Consider the following 20,466-nt stretch of genomic DNA (forward strand, 5'->3'; position numbering starts at 1 on the left):
CTTGTGCTGAAACTCCACTTGACATTATAAAAGTTTTGCTAGAATTATTTACAGTTGACAAATTGTTATTTTCATGAAATACAAATCAGCCTCTTAAACTTTTTAAACTTAAAGTATATCCACTCATGGCAGTAGGAAAAGGATAATCACTTTCATTGTATAAAGGTGTGAAGGTATAAACTGTGTAGAAGTAGATATAAATTATTATAAAGGTATTATATAAAGGTATAAATTGTATAAAAGTTCAGTAGTCTCACTGTTTAGTGCAAATTTTGAGAGTTCCTGTGCTGAAGCAGTTTAGATATGAATCCCTTTCAAGTGATTGAATTTGTACAGGGTAATGCACTTGAGTATTTGGGAGTGGAGTGGATTACCAAAAGCCAACACATTTGGGTGAAAGACTGAGACCAGGATTTTAGCTCTGTTTCATTGTTGCTGAATTTGAGACTTCAGTAAATCACATAACCTTTCTACGCCTCAGTTTCTTCATTTGTAAAATGGAGGATTGCAAGTTAGATCATCTCTAAATAATTTTTTTTTTTTTAAGAAAATCTAAAAATTTTGTGATAGTCACTTTAGAAATTTTTATGCTTTTATGGAGAATATAATTAATTTTTCTAATTTTGTTTTTTGATGCAGGTTAATGGTGCAATGTAAGAAACCTTTAAAAGTTTCTGATGAATTAGTGCAGCAATATCAAATTAAAAATCAGTATCTTTCAGCAATAGCATCTGATTCAGAACAAGAACCTAAAATTGATCCATATGCATTCGTTGAAGGAGATGAGGAATTCCTTTTTCCTGATAAGAAAGATAGACAAAATAATGAAAGAGAAGCTGGAAAAAAACACAAGGTGAGTAAGAGAAAGTACACCAAAGTGTCACTGATGTTTTGTAGCTCTGCATATGGTACCACAATTCTCATTTTAAAAAAAGATTGATTCATCATTAACTTAGAAAAACATTTCTTAAAAATAGGTTAATCAGGCACATTGTACAAAATTTAAGAGCTTATATGGATTTGAAATTATTACTGGTCTCTGATGATAATGAATAGATCTTTATTATAAAAGTTTTGAGATTAGAGAAAAAGGACATTAATTTCTGTTATATTGAAATCAGAACACTTAGGTAGATGAACTGCTTTGATTCTGAGTTAAACTATGCTGTAAGTGAATTAACAGTTTTCAAAAATGCAGTAAAATACACATCACTGTGTTTATAAAATACAGTGATTGATAATTTGAATATGTGACCCAAGAAGTAAGCTTATGTTAATAAAGTGTTTTTAAAATTTTTTTAAATCAAATATTTGAGGATCTGTTAAGTACAAGATAACTCTGCTAGAGAAGAGTTTTGCCTTAAACACAGAATTGGAAATTGAAGGCTATAAAATTACAAAAAGTACCCAGTCATATGTTTAATTCAAAGAATTCATTTCACAAAGTTTTGCTTAGCCTTTTTGTGTGCCAGGTACTTGACATTTTGTTCTTTTGCAAATATGAAAACAAGTAGCTGGGAAGGTAATAGATTTTGTAGAAAGAACATGGACTTTGAAACTTGACAGATTTAGTTTGAAATCCCAGCTCCACTACATATCAGTTGTATTTCCTGTGTTATCTATAGAAGTATTTTTCGTCTGTAAGGTGAACATACTTACTTATCCTGTAGGTTAGTTGTGAGAGTTACTGATAATGTCTGTAGAACACCCAGCAGAATAATCAGTATATCAGTTCAGTTCAGTCGCTCATTTGTGTCCGACTCTTTGTGACCCCATGGACTGCAGCATGCCAGGCCTCCCTGTCCATCACCAACTCCCAGAGCTTACTCAAACTCATGTCCATCGAGTTGGTGATGCCATTCAACCATCTCATCCTCTGTTGTCCCCTTCTCCTCCCACCTTCAATCTTTCCTGGCATCAGGGTCTTTTTAAATGAGTCAGATCTTTGCATCAGGTGGCCAAAGTATTGGAGTTTCAGCTTCACCATCAGTCCTTCCTGTGAGTATTCAGAACTGATTTCCTTTAGGATGGACTGTTTGGATCAATACATAGCTACTCAATAATTGGTATATTTTATTATTGGTAAAATAGGTATTTCAATCTAATATGTAATATTGTATGCAGGTAGAAGATGGGCCATCTAGTGTTACAGTGTTATCACATGAAGAAGATGCTATGTCATTATTTAGTCCCTCTATCAAGCAAGGTAAAACTTTTATTTTCCTGTCAAAATACTGCATTCCAGGATTGTTACTTTAAAGTAATCTGATATTCTTGGACTTTTAGTATTCCTTTTTGCATAATTCATGTTTCATAGAAAGGGACTAATCTTTAAATGATGGATTTTAAGGAGAAGGAGGCTCAGGTGATAGAAATTCTGTTTTGAATTGTGGAGCTTCTTTCCTGTGTTTAACAAATAAAAATAACTCCCTTATCTGTAAAAGAAGGAGATAGGATAAGATCATTACCTAAGATCCCTCTCAGTTATGAAAACTCAGTTTATGAATTAGACTTTACTGTAATTTGGTTGTCCTTTTCTCCCCCTCCCCCCAAGTTAGAACAGTTATTGCTGAGGTCCTTAATATTGACAGTTTTCTAGCACTGTTCTCAGCACTGGAGGTACACTGAAGACTCCACTTTGAAAGTGTCTGTTTTGTCCTCCTTGTAAGTAGAAAAGAGAGATGGGTTGTATTGTTTCTTTTACAAGATCTGTTTAACTTTTGATGGAGGCAAAAGAAATTGTTCTTTGGTATGTGTCTATGAAGGACAGTTTTGTTTTAGCATTTGGAATAAATAAGGGAGGATCCATCAGACTCTGTAGCCAAAAACGAAGTAAGAAAAAACGTCCATCTAAATAAGGAAGAGATGATGGTCTTTAATGAAATAAATTTAATGGTCAGTGGTTCTAAGTATCTTGGTGAGTTAACTATTGAGGTTTTTTTATCTGTTTACCTACCTTAGGATAAAGGGACTGTGTAATTGTGCCTGTAGTGTGGCTTTTTCAAAATGTGGACTATCTGACGCTGAACATCTTTTGAAGTGAAACTTGGGAATCTTGGTGTCTAATAAGTATTCCAGATGACTTTTACACACTAAAATTTCAGAACTACTGCTTTAGTGAATCTTTAGGATGGATTTGCAAAGGCACTTGGAAAGTGACCTTAATCTTCCTGAAAGAGAGGGTTGTTTCAAGTTGTTTAACCATCCTAAGGATGCTTTGGAAGGTTTATACACCAACTGCTTTTTTTTCCTTGTGTGGGAATGCAGGTGGAATATAACTATCCTTTGTATGTTTATTTTTTCTAAAGTAGTCATATTTTTCACTAAAACTGGGGAGAAAAGCAAAAAGGAAAATAAAATTTTAGAACTGAAATGAAACTTAACTAAGAGGTACTTAAGTGAGTACTTAAGTTCCTGCACTGGGCAAAAGTGATTTATCCATTAATGCATTCTCTCACATTTAATTCTTGTCATACTGTTAGTGCTGGAATTGGAATTCAAATTAAAATAGTCTCTCTGACATAACTAGATAGCTTAATTATTCTGTGCTTCCTTTATGTTTCAGAAAGATAGGGAAACTAAAAATGTCTGTTTAATTCTATTGTCCTTACAGTTTTATTTGATGCATTATTAATGTAGGTTACTTAGCTATGTTATGGATTATATAACCTGAGCTTCCTATATATGGTGAGCTTCCTTGGAAAGATATCACCATATATTTACAATTTTTATTTCTATGAAAAAAATCTATGGATTTTAAACAAATCAGAATTTCTTATTGCATAATAGCCTTATAAATGTAAATGTACATGTCTAGCTTAAATAAATAGAATAATACTTGGTCAGTAGTAGAATTTTTTATTTTGTTTTTCTAATTGCCATATGTAGATGCTCCCCGCCCTGCTGGTCATGCCCGACCTCCATCAACCAGTTTGATTTATGACTCAGACCTGGCTGTCTCTTATACTGACCTTGATAATCTTTTTAATTCTGATGAAGATGAACTGACAGTAAGTATCCTTATTAATGATTACAATTATAATTTATTTTCCTTGATTTTATAAAAGTTTTTCTTTAGAAGTGATATGTGACTTGAATTTTATGTTTTAGCCCTGAACAATAGGAAATGTTTTGAAATAAAATTTCTGTAATTGGTATCCTTTTTTTAACCTCATGTTTCAGGTGGTGGTGGTTTTTTTTTTGCTCCACTGTGGTGCTTGCAGGATCTTGGTTCCTCAACCAGGGATTGAACCCAGGCCCTTGGTAGTGAAAGTGCAGAGTCCTAACCACTGGACCACCAGAGAGTTCCCTAAGCATTCCATATATAATGTCACCTAAAAACTTTAAGGGTTTTTTTTTCCTTTATTTTTTATGTTTGAAGGACATGTATAATTAAGCTTAATTTGATCTCGGCCATATGTTCCTTTTCTGCAGTCCTTAGAAAGCAGAATTAGTTACCTAATCTTTGATCCTGTAATTTTAGAAATGACCCAAGAATTGACTCAATCAGAGAATAAATAATTAACATTGAAGTTATATGCCTTGTCAATTTATTCAGGAATTTGTTTGGTACCACTCCTGCTGCTGCTAAGTCGCTTCAGTCGTGTCCGACTCTGTGCGACCCCATAGACGGCAGCCCACCAGGCTTCCCCGTCCCTGGGATTCTCCAGGCAAGAACACTGGAGTGGGTTGCCATTTCCTTCTCCAATGCATGAAAGTGAAAAGTGAAAGTGAAGTCGCTCAGTCGTGTCCGACTCTAGCCACCCCATGGACTGCAGCCCACCAGACTCCTCCGTCCATGGGATTTTCTAGGCAAGAGTACTGGAGTGGGGTGCCATTGCCTTCTCTGTTTGGTACCACAGTCATTATTATAAGACATCTATATACTACAGTAGTGAAAGAGGAAGAAAAAGTAATATTTAATCTTTAACACCCATTTGCAGAGAAAGGTGAAGATACAAGAAATTAAAGCTTAAAATGAGAGTCCCTAGAATGTGAAATGGCAACCCACTCCAGTATTCTTGCCTGGAGAATTCCATGGACAAAGCCTGGCAGGCTACAGTCCATGGGGTCGCCAAGAGTCAGACATGACTGAGCGACTATCACTCAGAATGTGAAATCTCTGAGAAATTAATGAATCGAGCATTGCATTATAAAAGGGAATTCCTTTTTCATCTGTATAAAGGTAGCTTGGAGACTTCTATTGTACATTTGGTCTCTTCAATTAAGTGATATAATGCAGGGATCACTATACATAAACTTCTACTCCACATCCCACAATATAGTGTATTTTAGGTAAATATATGCCTGAAAACAGGGCTTCCCTGGTGGCTCAGCAGTAAAGAATCTGCCTGCCAATTCAGGAGACATGGGTTTGATCCCTGGGTCGGGAAGATCCCCTAGAGAAGGAAATGACAGCCCCCTCCAGTATTCTTGCGTGGGAAACCCTATGAATAGAGAACCTGGCCGGCTGCAGTCCATGCAGTCGCAAAGAGTCGGACATGACTTAGAGACTAAACGACAGTCCCTGAATACTCATACTTTTGTACTTTCTCCCTGCTGCTGTTCATGTGTCAGTGTTGTTAGAGCTGACAGTTTGGTTCCTTGTATCCTGTTAGCCACTTTGTTTTAGGAACCAGATTGTCAGCTCTAACAACAGTGATGACTGATTGGAGATTTTAAGACTTGTTTTGTTCAGTGTATTAAAATTTGCCTTTAGTTAGGGATACTGTTGCTTTGTCGTACAAGACCTTTCTGGAGTTTTGCTTAATCTTTTGTAGTATATTTGTAGGGGCAAGAAGATTATTAGGAAAGATAAAAATGTAAAAGGAATTTGGAGAGGTTATTGATTATATAGAAATCTTTAATGTCTTTTATTTAAAGAGACATGCTTTATAAGTATCTTTTACTAAGAGGCAGTTCCCAAATTCTGTAAGTTTTCTTACTATTTTTTGTTATTTTAATAGGTTTTAATGTGTTTTGAAAGTAATGGTTGTTTTTATGAAGGAACTTTTTCCTCTCTGTTAATTTGGAGTATTATTATAATCATTAGAGAAACTAATCTGGATTATTGATACCTAAAGTTTTTTTATGTCTTTAAATTGCATCTAGTAGATATTTGGCTGCGACACAAATGGGCTCTACTTTCAAGTTACATACAAATGATTACTATCTTGATCACACTGGATTTAAATTTCAGAGAAATATGTATGTATGTGTGTGTGTGTGTTTTTTTAATAGCCTGGATCTAAAAAATCGGCGAATGGATCAGATGATAAATCCAGCTGCAAGGAATCAAAGACAGGAAATCTGGACCCATTATCTTGCATAAGTAAGCTTACCAAATCTGTATTCCAGATATATCTGCAAACTTTTAATCTCAATAATGTTTCCCATCCCTTTCTTTTATACACAAAATAACTTCTTTTTAGTCTTACGTTAAAATGTGTGTTTTATTAAATATAGGTACTGCAGATCTTCATAAAATGTATCCTACACCACCATCATTGGAACAACATATTATGGGATTTTCCCCAATGAATATGAATAATAAAGAATATGGTAGTATGGATACAACACCTGGAGGAACTGTTCTAGAAGGAAATAGTTCTGGTATTGGAGCACAGTTCAAAATTGAGGTTGATGAAGGATTCTGTAGCCCAAAACCTTCTGAAATTAAAGTAAGTATTTTATTTTTCTAGAAAAATAATTCACTTCTATATTTTATATAGAATTGGTTTACTGCTATATTCAAAAATCCTTTCATAATGAAAGAGTAGAATTATATTTACATTTTATTATTCTGTTTGAAAAAGGGAAAAAAGGTTAGAGTTACTTTGTTTGTTTTTTCCCCTTGAAAGACAAGATGCTGAAAATGATGTTGTTTATATTATAGGATTTTTCTTATGTGTATAAGCCTGAAAATTGTCAGGTTCTAGTGGGATGTTCCATGTTTGCACCTCTAAAAACTCTACCAAGCCAGTGTCTGCCTCCTATCAAATTGCCAGAAGAGTGTATTTACCGTCAGAGCTGGACTGTTGGAAAGTTAGAATTGCTTTCTTCAGGGCCTACAATGCCATTCATCAAAGAGGGGTATGATTTAAATTTATATTATTGATATAGAATATGAATACTTGCGTAGCTTTAATTTTTTTTTAATAATTAACACCTAATATATTGGCATCTGGAAAAAGATACTGGTTTTTGAAAATTTTTAAAAATTATCTTCTGATTAATAGCTTATAATGGTGTTTGGTACTGTTAAAGTAAAGTATTGGAACACAAAAGATGAGAAAACTTAGTATTTGGAAGCATCTTTTGTTTTGGTCTAAAATTCTAATCACACTTATTTGTATATTTGCCATATTTCACACACTTTTTATATTTAAGTATCTCTGAAATTGGGGTGTCTTATAATTGGTAACATCTTAAAATTGCCACTGTCCTTTTCTACCCATAAAGATCTCTAAAATCAGGTTTTTTTTTTTTAAACAATTAATGGCGTCTTAGAATCAATGAAGTATGAGTATTTCTAGTACAAGAACTGTAGAGATAGTAATCATGGATATATAGATGTGGAACAATGTATACAAATTGTATTTATCATAGAACTAATTAGTTGGATTTCACCACACAACAATCACCTGGAGTGGATATATTAACCAAACATATATTTTAATTGTACTTAACAATTTTTGAACCAATTGTGTTTTCATAATTTTCAGTGTTACTGAGAAATATTTGGGACATTTTTAGTTGTATTTCACATTACTAATATGTTCCTTTATGTATGTTTTTTTATTTTCTTTTCCCCTGATGACACTAGTGATGGAAGTACTATGGATCAAGAATATGGCCCTGCTTATACACCTCAGACTCATACTTCCTTTGGGATGCCTCCTAGCAGTGCACCTCCTAGTAACAGTGGAGCAGGAATTCTTCCTTCTCCGTCTACCCCTAGGTTTCCAACTCCAAGGACCCCAAGGACTCCAAGGACTCCTCGTGGAGCTGGTGGACCGGCTAGCGCTCAAGGTTCAGTCAAATATGAAAATTCAGACTTATATTCACCAGCCTCCACCCCATCCACCTGCAGACCCCTTAATTCTGTTGAACCTGCAACTGTTCCTTCCATCCCTGAAGCACACAGTCTTTATGTAAACCTCATTCTTTCAGAATCAGTTATGAATTTGTTTAAAGACTGTAACTTTGATAGTTGCTGTATCTGTGTTTGCAACATGAATATCAAGGGTGCCGATGTTGGAGTTTACATTCCAGATCCAACACAGGAAGCACAGTATAGGTGTACTTGTGGCTTCAGTGCTGTCATGAACAGGAAGTTTGGCAACAATTCAGGATTATTTCTAGAAGATGAACTAGATATCATAGGACGCAACACAGAATGTGGCAAAGAAGCAGAAAAACGTTTTGAAGCTCTCAGGGCCACTTCTGCTGAACATGTTAATGGAGGACTAAAGGAATCCGAAAAATTGCCTGATGAATTGATACTATTGCTACAAGATCAGTGCACTAATTTATTTTCACCTTTCGGAGCTGCAGACCAAGATCCCTTTCCCAAAATTGGTGTAACTAACAATTGGGTACGTGTTGAAGAGCGGGACTGTTGCAATGACTGCTACCTTGCATTAGAACATGGGCGTCAGTTCATGGATAACATGTCAGGAGGCAAAGTTGATGAAGCACTTGTGAAAAGTTCATGCTTACACCCCTGGTCCAAAAGAAATGGTAAGTATGCTAATGAAGTAGTTTTTCTCTCTATTGCGTTTTAGTTGTATGACTTTTCTTTCTTAAGAAAAGGTAATAAAGACAGTTTCCCATTTAGCTGATAGAGACACTTAAATTTGCACTCAAAACTCCTTCAAGAATGACACTTTTAAAGGAAGGACTTCCGAGTAGTTTAGTTTAATTTCAGCAACAAAAGTATGGTTATTATAAATCTGTAATTATGTACTTGTGTAGGAGTATAAAAGGTACTTTGCACATGTTAATTAGCAGAAAATTGTTGGTTGTCTGCTTTGTTCAGGATTCTTTCACTCATTAAATATTTATTGAGCAACTAGTATATGCCAGGGACTGTTCTTTTATAAACTACAATATTAAAGCAAACGTATTTCCTGCCCTTTCTGAGCCTATAAGACTCAAAATAACAAATTTAAATGAAAGTAATTATATGGTATCAGATAGTGACAACTGCTTTGAAGGAGAAGCAGGGAAAGAAGTAGAAAAAGACAGGACAGAAATGTGTTACTTTAGAGGTATGTTTAGAGAAGATATTACTGAGGGACAGCATTTGAGCAAAGACCTAGAGTGGGGGAGTGTAAGCTGTGTGGCTAAACGAGAGAAGTGTTTTCAGACAGTGCAAAGACCATGAGTAATGTGCTTAATGTTTGAGACACAGGAAAGAGGCACTGTTGTTGGGTTGAGTTGGGTGATGGGGGGACTGGTAGCAGTTGGAAGTCTAAGAGATGGCTGAGCACCACTGTCATGTGGAGTCTTACGGACCATGTTTAACTGTGGCCTTTATGGTTTATTCCGAGATGACTTGGACAGTTTTGAGCAAAGAAGTAAGATGATCCTTACTTATCCAAATGCATATTTGGAAATACAAGTTTTAAATTGAGAGGAGTGGTTGGGGCTAGAGATTAAAAAATTTGTGAGTGTGTTAGCAGTGTTTTGGGGCTTCCCAGTGATAGCTCAGTGGGTAAAGAATCTACCTGCAATGCAGGAGACATAAGAGATGTGGGTTCAGTCCCTGGATTGGGAAGATCCCTTGGAGGAGGAAATTGCAAGCCACTCTAGTATTCATGCCTGGAAAATTCCATGGACAGAGGAGCCCGTTAGGGGGTCGCAACCCCTCCTCCGTGGAGTCTCAAAGGATTGGGACATGACTGAGCATGTGACACCTACATGGCCCCTGTCAGTGTTTTAGACTGTGGAGCTGCATGGGACAGCCTAGAGAGTGACTGCAGGTAGAGAAGTCTAAGGGTAGGACTCACATTTAGAGAGGGGGAAGAAGAGGAGGGTCCAGAGTAGGAAATTAAGGAGGTAGGAAGAAAACCAAGGAAGTATGGTATACTGGAAGCCAAGTATAGGAAATGTTTGAAAGAGAGAATGATCATTGATATCAAATATTTATATGTAGTTATCGAGTTAATCCATTTGAGTTGCTTAACATAATACTTATCACACAGTAAGTAATGAATTTGTATAAGCTGCCATTATTAAAGTTAGCAATAAGGTTTTTTTTTTTTTTTCCCCAGATGTAGCCACTAGGAGATTCATACTTTTAAAATGGTGTGTCAGTATACCACTTTTGGTAATTACACAGGAAGTTAGTCTTTCCTGAAACCTACCTATCTTCTAGCTGTCTTTCATGTGTTTTTGTTAAGAATTTATATTCTTAGGTGATAGGTGCCATTTAATAACTCTGATTTAGTCCCTTATGTCATTTGCTAATCAGTCATTTTTTGACACATGTGCAAAACAATGTGCTTGGTATTCTGGGAGATAGGAATATATCCTATATTTAAATTACTTATAGACTGCTTGGAATCTGTAAGTAAACTAAAGTCTGTTACTAAAACTGCAGTAAAAGTTTGAGATGAAAATACTCTAAATGCCCATTGACAAGAGAATGGATAATAATTAAGATATAACAGTACAGAGGGAATCTTACATAAGCTCTGAAAATGAATAAAACTATTGTAATAGATGAGTCTTACTAGAAGTAATGAGGGGAGGGAGAGGAATCAAGTCCCAGAAGATTTTATATGAGATTTTTTTTTTTTTTAATAAAGTGTAAAACAGGCAAAACTAAATGTATTTTTCAGATGCAGCTAGAATTCAGGATAGTAGTTAATTCTTAAAAGCTGAGGGATAGAATCATATCCCTCAGCTTTACTTCTTGGTCTGTGAGATCATAGTTGTTCATAATATTATCATTAAAGAAAATGTGTGAATAAGATAGGGCTGTGCATGAACCAGTGGTTAAATTTTGTTCATGATCTAGTTTGATGGTTCATCAAACTCACTATACTCAAGGATCAAATTTTTAAAGAAGTATAAATAAATGTCATAGATTTATTTTTAAAAATCTATAGGGGTGGATTTAATGTACATATAGATACAGATTTAATACATAGATTTTTAAAGTAGTAATTAAGAACATAGGCCATGGAACTGACTACTTGGGTTTGAAATGTGGCTCCATCACTATAATCTATGACCTTGGGCAAATTATTTCATCTCTGTCTCAGTATCTGGAAATAGTCAGTGATAGTATTTACCTCATACAATGTTAAGAGAATCAAATGAGCTAATACAAATAAACAGAGACCATATAAAATAGAATGCTTGGCACAAAATAAGAATTCAGATATTTGTAGTAGTAACAGTAGTAATAATAGCAAGAGTAGCATTAGTGGTATTTTGTTTTACTATTTGTTTTTAAGAACCAACTCATCTTCTTTTGATGAAGGGTCTCATCACAAGAAAAAAAAATTTACAGCTGTATTTGGTGGTGGATGTTAGCTGGACTTACTGTGGTGATCATTTTGCAATACATATGCATCATCATTTTGTACACCTGAAACTAATATTATGTCAGTTATACCTCAAAAAAAGAAAAAAGCACTTATTTGCCAAGCAATAGAAAATGCAAGGTAATGCTCAAAATCTTTTAAGCTAGGCTTCAACAGTACATGAACCGAGAACTTCCACATGTACAAGCTGGATTTAGCAAAGGCAGAGGAACCAGAGATCAAATTACCAACATCCGCGGGATCATAGAAAAAGCAAGAGAATTCCAGAAAAACATCTGCTTCATTGACTACACTAAAGCCTTTGACTGTGTGGATCACAACAAACTGGAAAATTCTTCAAGAGATGGGAATACCAGACTACCTTACCTGCCTCCTGAGAAACCTGTGTGCAAGTCAAGAAGCAACAGTTTAGAATTGGACACGGAACAACAGACTGGTTCCAAATTGGGAAAGGAGTACGTCAAGGCTATATATTGTCACCCTGCTTGTTTAACTTATATGCCGAGTTCAGTTCATTCGCTCAGTCATGTCCGACTCTTTGCGACCCCATGAACCGCAGCATGCCAGGCCTCCCTGTCCATCACCAACTCCCAGAGTTTACCCAAACCCATATACATTGAGTTGGTGATGCCATCCAGCCATCTCATCCTCTGTCGTCCCCTTCTCCTCCTGCCCTCAATCTTTCCCAGCATCAGGGTCTTTTCCAATGGGTCAGCTCTCTACATCAGGTGGCCAAAATATTGGAGTTTCAGCTTCAGCATCAGTCCTTCAATGAATGTTCAGGACTGATTTCCTTTAGGATGGACTGGTTAGATCTCCTTGGAGTCCAAGGGACTCTCAAGAGTCTTCTCTAACACCGAAGTTCAAAAGCATCAATTATTTGGTGCTCAGCTTTCTTTATAGTCCAACTCTCACATCCATACATGACCACTGGAAAAACCATAGCCTTGACTAGACAGACCTTTGTTGGCAAAGTAATGTCTGCTTTTCAATATGCTGTCTAGGTTGGTCATAACTTTGCTTCCAAGGAGTACATGTCTTTTAATTTCATGGCTACAATCACCATCTGCAGTGGTTTTGGAGCGCCAAAAAATAAAGTCAGCCACGGTTTCCACTGTTTCCCATCTATTTGTCATGAAGTGATGGGACCAGATGCCATGATCTTTGTTTTCTGAATGTTTAGCTTTAAGCCAACTTTTTCACTCTCTTCACCTTCATCAAGAAGCTCTTTACTACTTCTTCACTTTCTGCCATAAGAGTGGTGTCATCTGCATATCTGAGGTATTATTTCTCCTGGCAATCTTGATTCCAGCCTGTGCTTCCTCCAGTCCAGCGTTTCTCATGATGTACTCTGCATATAAGTTAAATACGCAGGGTAACAGTATACAGCCTTGACGTACTCCTTTCCGTATTTGGAACCAGTCTGTTGTTCCATGTCCAGTTCTAACTGTTGCTTCCTGACCTACATACAGGTTTCTCAAGAGGCAGGTCAGGTAGTCTTGTACTCTAATCTCTTTCAGAATTTTCCACAGTTTATTGTGATCCACACAGTCAAAGGCTTTGGCATAGTCAATAAAGTAGAAACAGAAATATATGCAGAGTACATCATGCAAAATCCCAGGCTGGGTGAAACACAAGCTGAAATCAAGATTGCTGGGAGAACTATCAGTCTCAGATAAGCAGATGACACCACCCTTATGGCAGAAAATGAAGGAGGAACTAAAGAGCCTCTTGATGAAGGTGATAGAGGAGAGTTTGCTGGCTTAAAACACAACATTCAAAAAACGAAGATCATGGCATTCGGTCCCCTCACTTCATGGCAAATAGATGGGGAAACCGTGACAGACTATTTTCTTGGGCTCCAAAATCTCTAGATGATTATTGCAACCATGGAATTAAAAGACACTTGCTCCTTGGAAGACAAGCTATGACCAACCTAGACAGCGTATTAAAAAGCAGAATACCACTTTGTTGACAAAAGTCCATATAATCAAAGGTACGGTTTTTTCTAGTAGTCATGTATGCATGTGAAAGTTTGACCGTAAAGAAGGCTGAGTGCTGAAGAACTGATGCTTTTGAATGGTGGTGCTGGAGAAGACTGTTGTGAGTCTCTTGAACAGCAAGGAGATCTAATCAGTCCTGAAGTAAATTAACTGTAAGTATTAATTGGAAGGACTGATGCTGAAGCTCCAGTACTTTCACCACCTGATAAAAAGAGCTGACCCATTGGAAAAGACCCTGATGCTGAGAAAGATTGAAGGCAGGAGGTGAAGGGGGTGACAGAGGATGAGATGGTTGGATGGCGTCACTAAATCAATGGACATGAGTTTGAGCAAACTCCGGGAGATCGTGAAGGACAGGGAAGCCTGGCGTGCTGCAGTCCATGGGGCTACAAAGAGTCGGACATGACTGAGCGACTGAACAACAGCAACAAGTGACAAATACTGGGTTGTTTACCTGATGAGCACTTTTTTTTAATAACAATAAACATTGATATAAACAGATAACTTTGCAGCCATAAAGATGAATTTTATCCTAAGAACTTACATTGAGAAAATAATTCAAAACAAAAAAGAAATATCTTTATATTTCAGTTTAAAATTTCAATGTAAACATGCTATAAAACCTAAATTTTCAATCATGGAGTACTTTTTCATTAAATTATAACAGCTTCATTAAATAGTAGCAAGCTCTGATTTAATACATTAGTACCTTTGCCCCAATTGTTTTCCTCTGCTTGGGACACTGTTCTTCCAGGTATTTACATGAGTAACTCTCTTATCTCTTTACTTTTGTCAGAAATCATCTTAGTGTAAAATTGCAAACCACTCTTCATCTTCCCCATCCTGCTGCTTTTGCTTTCTCCCCCTAGTGTTTGCTTATTACCTTCTAAACATATTGTATAGTATATTAAATATTATCTCTCACTCCATTAGGTTCACTCTGTGCAAGTTCTGTGTACAAGAAATGATTTTTGTCTGTTTTGTTATATCCAAATACCTAAAATAGTACCTGGGTAGTAGATGTCCAGAAGTCCAAGGTGTTGAAATATTTGTTAGAAGGTATTAAGAGTCTGTAATTTAATGGCAATGTTTATTTTTTTCAAAATAGGAAAAGCTCTGTTCTAATTATAAAAAAATACATACTTTCTGAAAAGAAAGTTAATCTAAATAATATAGATAAATAGAAGGAAAAATTGCCCCAGCCCCATCATTACACCACTGCATGATCACTCATCTTTAAGCAACTTTGGCATATCATACAGTTCATCCATTTGAAGTGAACAACTGAATGGTGTTTTTAGTTAGCACAGACTTGTGTAGCCATCACCACAATCAGTTTTAGGACATTTTCATCATCCCCAAAATCTGTAGTTATTAGCGATCACTCCTGTTTTCCTCCAACCATCCGCTCCTTGCACTGGGCAATGACCAGTCTACTTTCTGTCTTTGTAGATTTGCCTCTTATATACTCCATATAAATAATATTATACACTATATGGTCTTTTGTGATTGACTTCTTTTTCTTAGCATAATTTTTCAGGGGTCATCCAGGTTGTAGCATGTGTTAGTACTTAATTCATTTTTATTGCCAAATAATATTCTATTTAGGCATATACCACATTTTATTTACCTATTCATCTGTTGATGGGCATTTGGATTGTTTCCCCTCTTTGGCTGATATGAATATAATGATACATTGAACATTTGTGTACAAGTTTTTGTGTAAACATATATTTTTATTAGTCTTGAGTGAACTTGATAACTCTTGTTTTACTTTCTGAGAAATTGCCAGACTCTTTTCTAAAGCAGCTGCTCCATTTTACATCCCCATCGCAGTGTGTGAGGGTTCCACTTTTTCCACATTCTCATTAACACTTGTCTTCATGCATTTGTAATTATTACCATCATCATCATCATACAGGATTGTGAAATATTATCTCATTATTGTTTTGATTTGCATTTCCCTAATGACTAATGATACTGAATGTCTTTTCATGTGTTTATTGCCTGTTTGTATTTTTTCTTTAGAGAAATGTCTTTTCAGATCCTTTGCCCATTTTTAAATTAGGTTGTTTTGTTTTTTCATTATTGAATTGTGAGTGTTCTTTATATCTTATGGATATAAGTTTCTTAACATCTGCACGTATTTTCTCCTTTTCTCTGGTTTGTCTTTTCACTTTCTTGATGATATCATTTGAAGGAGAAGAGTTTTTAATTTTGATGAAGTTCAGTGTGTTACTCTCTTGTGTACTTTTTGGTTTGTACTTTTGGTGCCATATCTAAAAAGACTTTAATCCTGAGTCATGAAAATTTACTTCTGTTTTTTTTTCTATGAGTTTTATTGTTTTATCACTTATATTTACGTCTATGATCCATTCTGAATTAACTTTGATATATCATGTAAGGAAGAGATTCAGTTTTATTCTTTTGCACATGAATATCACGTTACCCAGAACCATTTGTTGAGAAGATTATCTTTTCACATTGAATTGTGCTGGCACCTTTGTCAAAAATCAATTGACTGTAAATATGAAGTTTTATTTTTGGATGCTTATTTCTGTTCTACTCAACAGAATATCTATTCTTCATGATCACTCTTAAAAATATATATTCTAAAACCATTGCTTTCCAACCAGATTTCAGCTTTGAGACCTGGCAGTTATATTGTTGTTTATGCATTCTTCCCCACAAGATTATAAGATCCCTGAAGACATGAATAAGCATGTATTTCACAGTATTCCCAGCAGCTAGCATAATTCCTGAACCATAGTAGGTCTTTGTTATATGTTTTTAATAATGAAAGATTGCGAATGAGAATCTCTCTGAATTAAAATCAAACTGTATGGAGAAGGAAATGGCAACCCACTCCAATATTCATGCCTGGAAAATCCCATGGACCGAGGAGCCTGGTGGGCTACAATCCATGGGGTCGCAAAGAGTTGGACACGACTGAGCAACTTCTGTGTTTTTGAAGCTCAAAGGGATATGGGCCACTGAAAAGGATATAAACTAGGGCAGAATTTCTTAAAGAAGTAACAGTTTAGTTAGTTACAACATCAAGATAAATGGAATTGAAAGAGATGCTACCAAGAGAGTTGGGCAGTACTGCTTAAATAATGCTCAAGAGTTTCTATTCTTAAATTGTTTGCTCTTGAGAGAAGATGAGCAGCACTGGGCCCACTCACCTCTGCCTTTTTTTGTTCCCCACTTTGGTTATGTGTTGTTACTTTCGGAATTGCACTTTTTTCACCTTGTCAGAGTAGCTGCCAAAGTGTGTTTTTATAAACATGGGGTTCTAGAGTGCTGGCTTCCTGCGGCAGAGGAAAGAAAGAAATGCGTGTTGTACAAAATAAGTACGTTCATATGTTTAATAAAATAGTTCTATTATTGAAAAACAAATAAATAAAAAATAAAATCAAACTGTAAATTCCTGAACTTTACTCACCTCAGAATTTCTCAGGGTAAGCTCTGTATATGTGTTTTATAAAAGTTCCCCATTTGATTATGATAAACAACCTTAGCCAGTGATAGCTTTTTCTAGATTTTATGTAAACACATATCAATACACAGTTCTGTTTGTGTAAAATATCTTCCAGTTTTAAAACCTGTTTTTTATTTACTAGTGTATTATCAGTCTGCTTCAGATAGCTCTTATCACTTTTAAATAGTATTTTTGCTATGTATAATACTAGTTTATTAAGTATAATAGTTATTCAGCAATATATCTGAAATTAAATTATTTCTGATTCTGTATACTATTTATAGATATAGGGAATTAAAGCAAGAAATAATAAATTAGGCAATAATAATAATGAATTAAATTTGAATGATTTAATGTAACAGTGCTCAGACAAGATTTAATGATACAACTGAACCATGCTCAAGGGACAGATTAATTATATTAGGAAGATTTCATGGTTTTTTAAAAAGCCATTTGATGTTTAAGAGCATCACCTTTCATATCCATTCTGATAGTTGGTCAGAAATGCAGATCATAATAATTTGATAATCTGTAAATCTATTAAGTCTAGGTTTATAAAAATTGTGTGGGTATTTAAGTCTAGGTTTATAAAGTATGTGTGGGCATTATGACACTATCTAGCAGTGTGAACAAGTTTATCTGTTACTATGCAAATTTGGAGAAGGAAATGGCAATCCACTCCAGTGTTCTTGCCTGGAGAATCCCAGGGACGGGGGAGCCTGGTGGCTGCCGTCTATGGGGTCACACAGGGTCAGACATGACTGAAGTGACTTAGCATAGCATGCAAATTATATACTTTAGAATTGTTACAGTTTACTATTTTTCACAAATTAAACTTGAATCATTGTAACCAGTGTTATCTATCTGATCTTTTTACCACAGTAGAGGTATATAAAGTGGATAATTAATAACCCATTTCTGTATGAGGTGGTGTTCTTTCTATTAAGGTACTTATGAGCACCAAAGACAAAATAAATGCAAAAAGGAAGAAATTGATTTGATTAATTTATAAATCGGTTAATGAGCTAATGAATGACTTTATGAAGATAAGTTATGATAAGTTTTTTATTACGTTTCTTCTTGGTCTTAAATACCTAGAAAAATCATCTCTATAGGTAATTCTAGTGATAAAGAACCTGCCTGTGAATGCAGGAGACATAAGAGACGTGGGTTCAATTCCTGGTTCAGGAAGATCACTGGAGGAGGGCATGGCAACCTAGTCCATAATTCCTGCCTAGAGAATCCCATGGACAGGAGCCTGGCAGGCTACAGTTTTTAGGGTCACAAAGAGTCAGACATGACTGAAGTGACTTAGCATGCACTCTCAGATCATTTTAGATAGAACTTAATATAGCACTCTATACAAGCAGATGCTTAATCTTGGTGATGTAGAGCTGAATTTACTTTCCTAGATGGATTTCTTTATTATCTTGAAATTTTTTGTGTGTTGACAATAGCAATTCTTCTTTTTTTAATGGTTGTAGATGTGAGTGTGCAGTGCTCACAAGATATACTTCGAATGCTCCTATCGCTTCAGCCAGTTCTTCAGGATGCTATTCAGAAAAAAAGAACAGTAAGGCCTTGGGGGGTTCAAGGTCCTCTCACTTGGCAACAATTTCATAAAATGGCTGGCCGAGGCTCTTATGGTAAGTAATTTACAATTATATGTTTTGACTTATTTCATATCAGTCCTCAGTATCTTTACCGAACTTTAATAAGCACATTTATCTTCCTTAAATATTTCTGTGGCATGTGCTTGACTTAAGGCCATTGTGGTCAATCTCAGCCTTCCTTACTTTAAACATTTTCAGCATTCAGTTTACTGAATTTTCCAATCTCACTTCAGAAAGAAAAGCTTGTTTTTACGTGTTACACTGACCAGTAAGATTCTATGCTAAGAAAGAATTATACTGCCAAAATTTTCAAAAGGATTTATACACTTTTTTGCAAGTTACCATTTTACATACAAAATTGAATGAAAAATGAAAAAGGATAATACTAGTGATAAGAGGCCCAAAGGTCTTCCTTTAAAAAAAAAAAAAACATGAAATTTGCCAGTTGTGACAAGAATAACTCCCACATAGTACACAGTAGATTTGTGGTCAACTGTAATGGAAGGAACATTCAAAATATTTAAACTATCTGTTGAACATTGTCTCTAGAGGGGAAAAAATTCTCTCTGAAAGGTGAGATGTAATGGAACTTTAAAATATATTTGGAATAACAGTTCTTAGCATTGAAATCCTTGACTTTTTGCATGGTTTTAGAATGCATCATGTACAGAAGTAGTAGATTTGCTCCTATTTTCCTTTTCCTCCTTTTATTAATGGGTAAATAATTTAAATTTCATTTAAAAAAAGAAAAAGATATTCGAGGCTTCCCTGATGACTCAGTGGTTAAGAACCTGCCTGCCAGTGCAGGGGACATAGGTTCTATCCCTGGTCCCTGAAGATCCCACAAGCTGCAGAGCAACTAAGCCCATAAGCTAGCACTCGAGAGCCTGTGACCTGCAACTATGGAAGTCCAGGTGCCTAGAGTCCATGCTTTGCAACAAGAGAAGCCATTGCAATGAGAAGCCTATGCACTACAACTAGAGAGGAACTCCTGCTCGCTGCAACTAGAGAAAGCCTGTGTGCAACAACAAAGACGCAATTCAGTCATAGAAAACAAAACCTTGATACTCAGTGAAAACTGCAGTTTAATTATAGTATTTTTAGTTTTTTTTTTTTTTTCTATTTTTTAAATAGGTTTACAACGATTTAAAAAGATTTAAAATGATTTACAATGTTAGTTTCAGGTGTGCAACAAAATGATTCAGTTATACATATGTTTATTCTTTTTTAGATTCTTTTCTCATGTAGGTCATCACAGAATATTGAGTAGGGTTATACAGTAGGTCTTTGTTGATTTTATATCGTAGTGTGTATATCACAAGCTCTTGGTTTATCCCTCCCCCTACATTTCCCCTTTAGTAACGGTAAGTTTGTTTTCAATATATGTAAGTATGTTTCTGGTTTTTGCAAATAAGTTGATTTGTATCTTTTTTTTTGTAAGTAGATTCCACAGCTTAGTAATATCATGTGATATTTGTCTTTCTTTGTCTGACTTATTTAGTATAATAATTTCTAGGTCCATGCATGTTGCTGCAAATGGCATTATTTCATTCTTTTTTATTGCTGAGTAATATTCCATTGTAGGGCTTCCCAGGTGGTGCTAGAGGTGAAGAACCTGCTTGCCAATGCAGGAGACATAATAAGAGATCTGGGTTCGATCCCTGGGTCGGGAAGGTCCCCTGGAGGACATGGCAGCCTACTCTAGTATTCTTACCTGGAGAATCCTGTGGACAGAGAAGCCTGGAGGGCTATGGTCTATAGGGCCGCACAGAGTCAGACATGACTGAAGCAACTTAACACCCAGCACAGAC

At 35.7% G+C, this 20,466-nt stretch overlaps 1 protein-coding gene across 1 annotated transcript in view; it reads left to right on the top strand.

Annotated features, from left to right (window-relative positions):
- Positions 1-20,466, top strand: part of MED13 (mediator complex subunit 13) — a 96,751-nt gene that overhangs the window by 52,962 nt on the left and 23,323 nt on the right. Inside the window, exons 10-17 of the mRNA XM_027518955.1 lie at positions 640-853; positions 2,125-2,206; positions 3,889-4,010; positions 6,241-6,331; positions 6,466-6,680; positions 6,896-7,092; positions 7,826-8,742; positions 18,527-18,688. Coding sequence (XP_027374756.1) covers positions 640-853; positions 2,125-2,206; positions 3,889-4,010; positions 6,241-6,331; positions 6,466-6,680; positions 6,896-7,092; positions 7,826-8,742; positions 18,527-18,688 — 2,000 coding nt within the window. The remainder of the gene's footprint in view (positions 1-639; positions 854-2,124; positions 2,207-3,888; positions 4,011-6,240; positions 6,332-6,465; positions 6,681-6,895; positions 7,093-7,825; positions 8,743-18,526; positions 18,689-20,466) is intronic.

The sequence above is a fragment of the Bos indicus x Bos taurus genome, chromosome 19, assembly GCF_003369695.1.
Source record: "Bos indicus x Bos taurus breed Angus x Brahman F1 hybrid chromosome 19, Bos_hybrid_MaternalHap_v2.0, whole genome shotgun sequence".
In the NCBI taxonomy this organism is placed as follows: domain Eukaryota; kingdom Metazoa; phylum Chordata; class Mammalia; order Artiodactyla; family Bovidae; genus Bos; species Bos indicus x Bos taurus.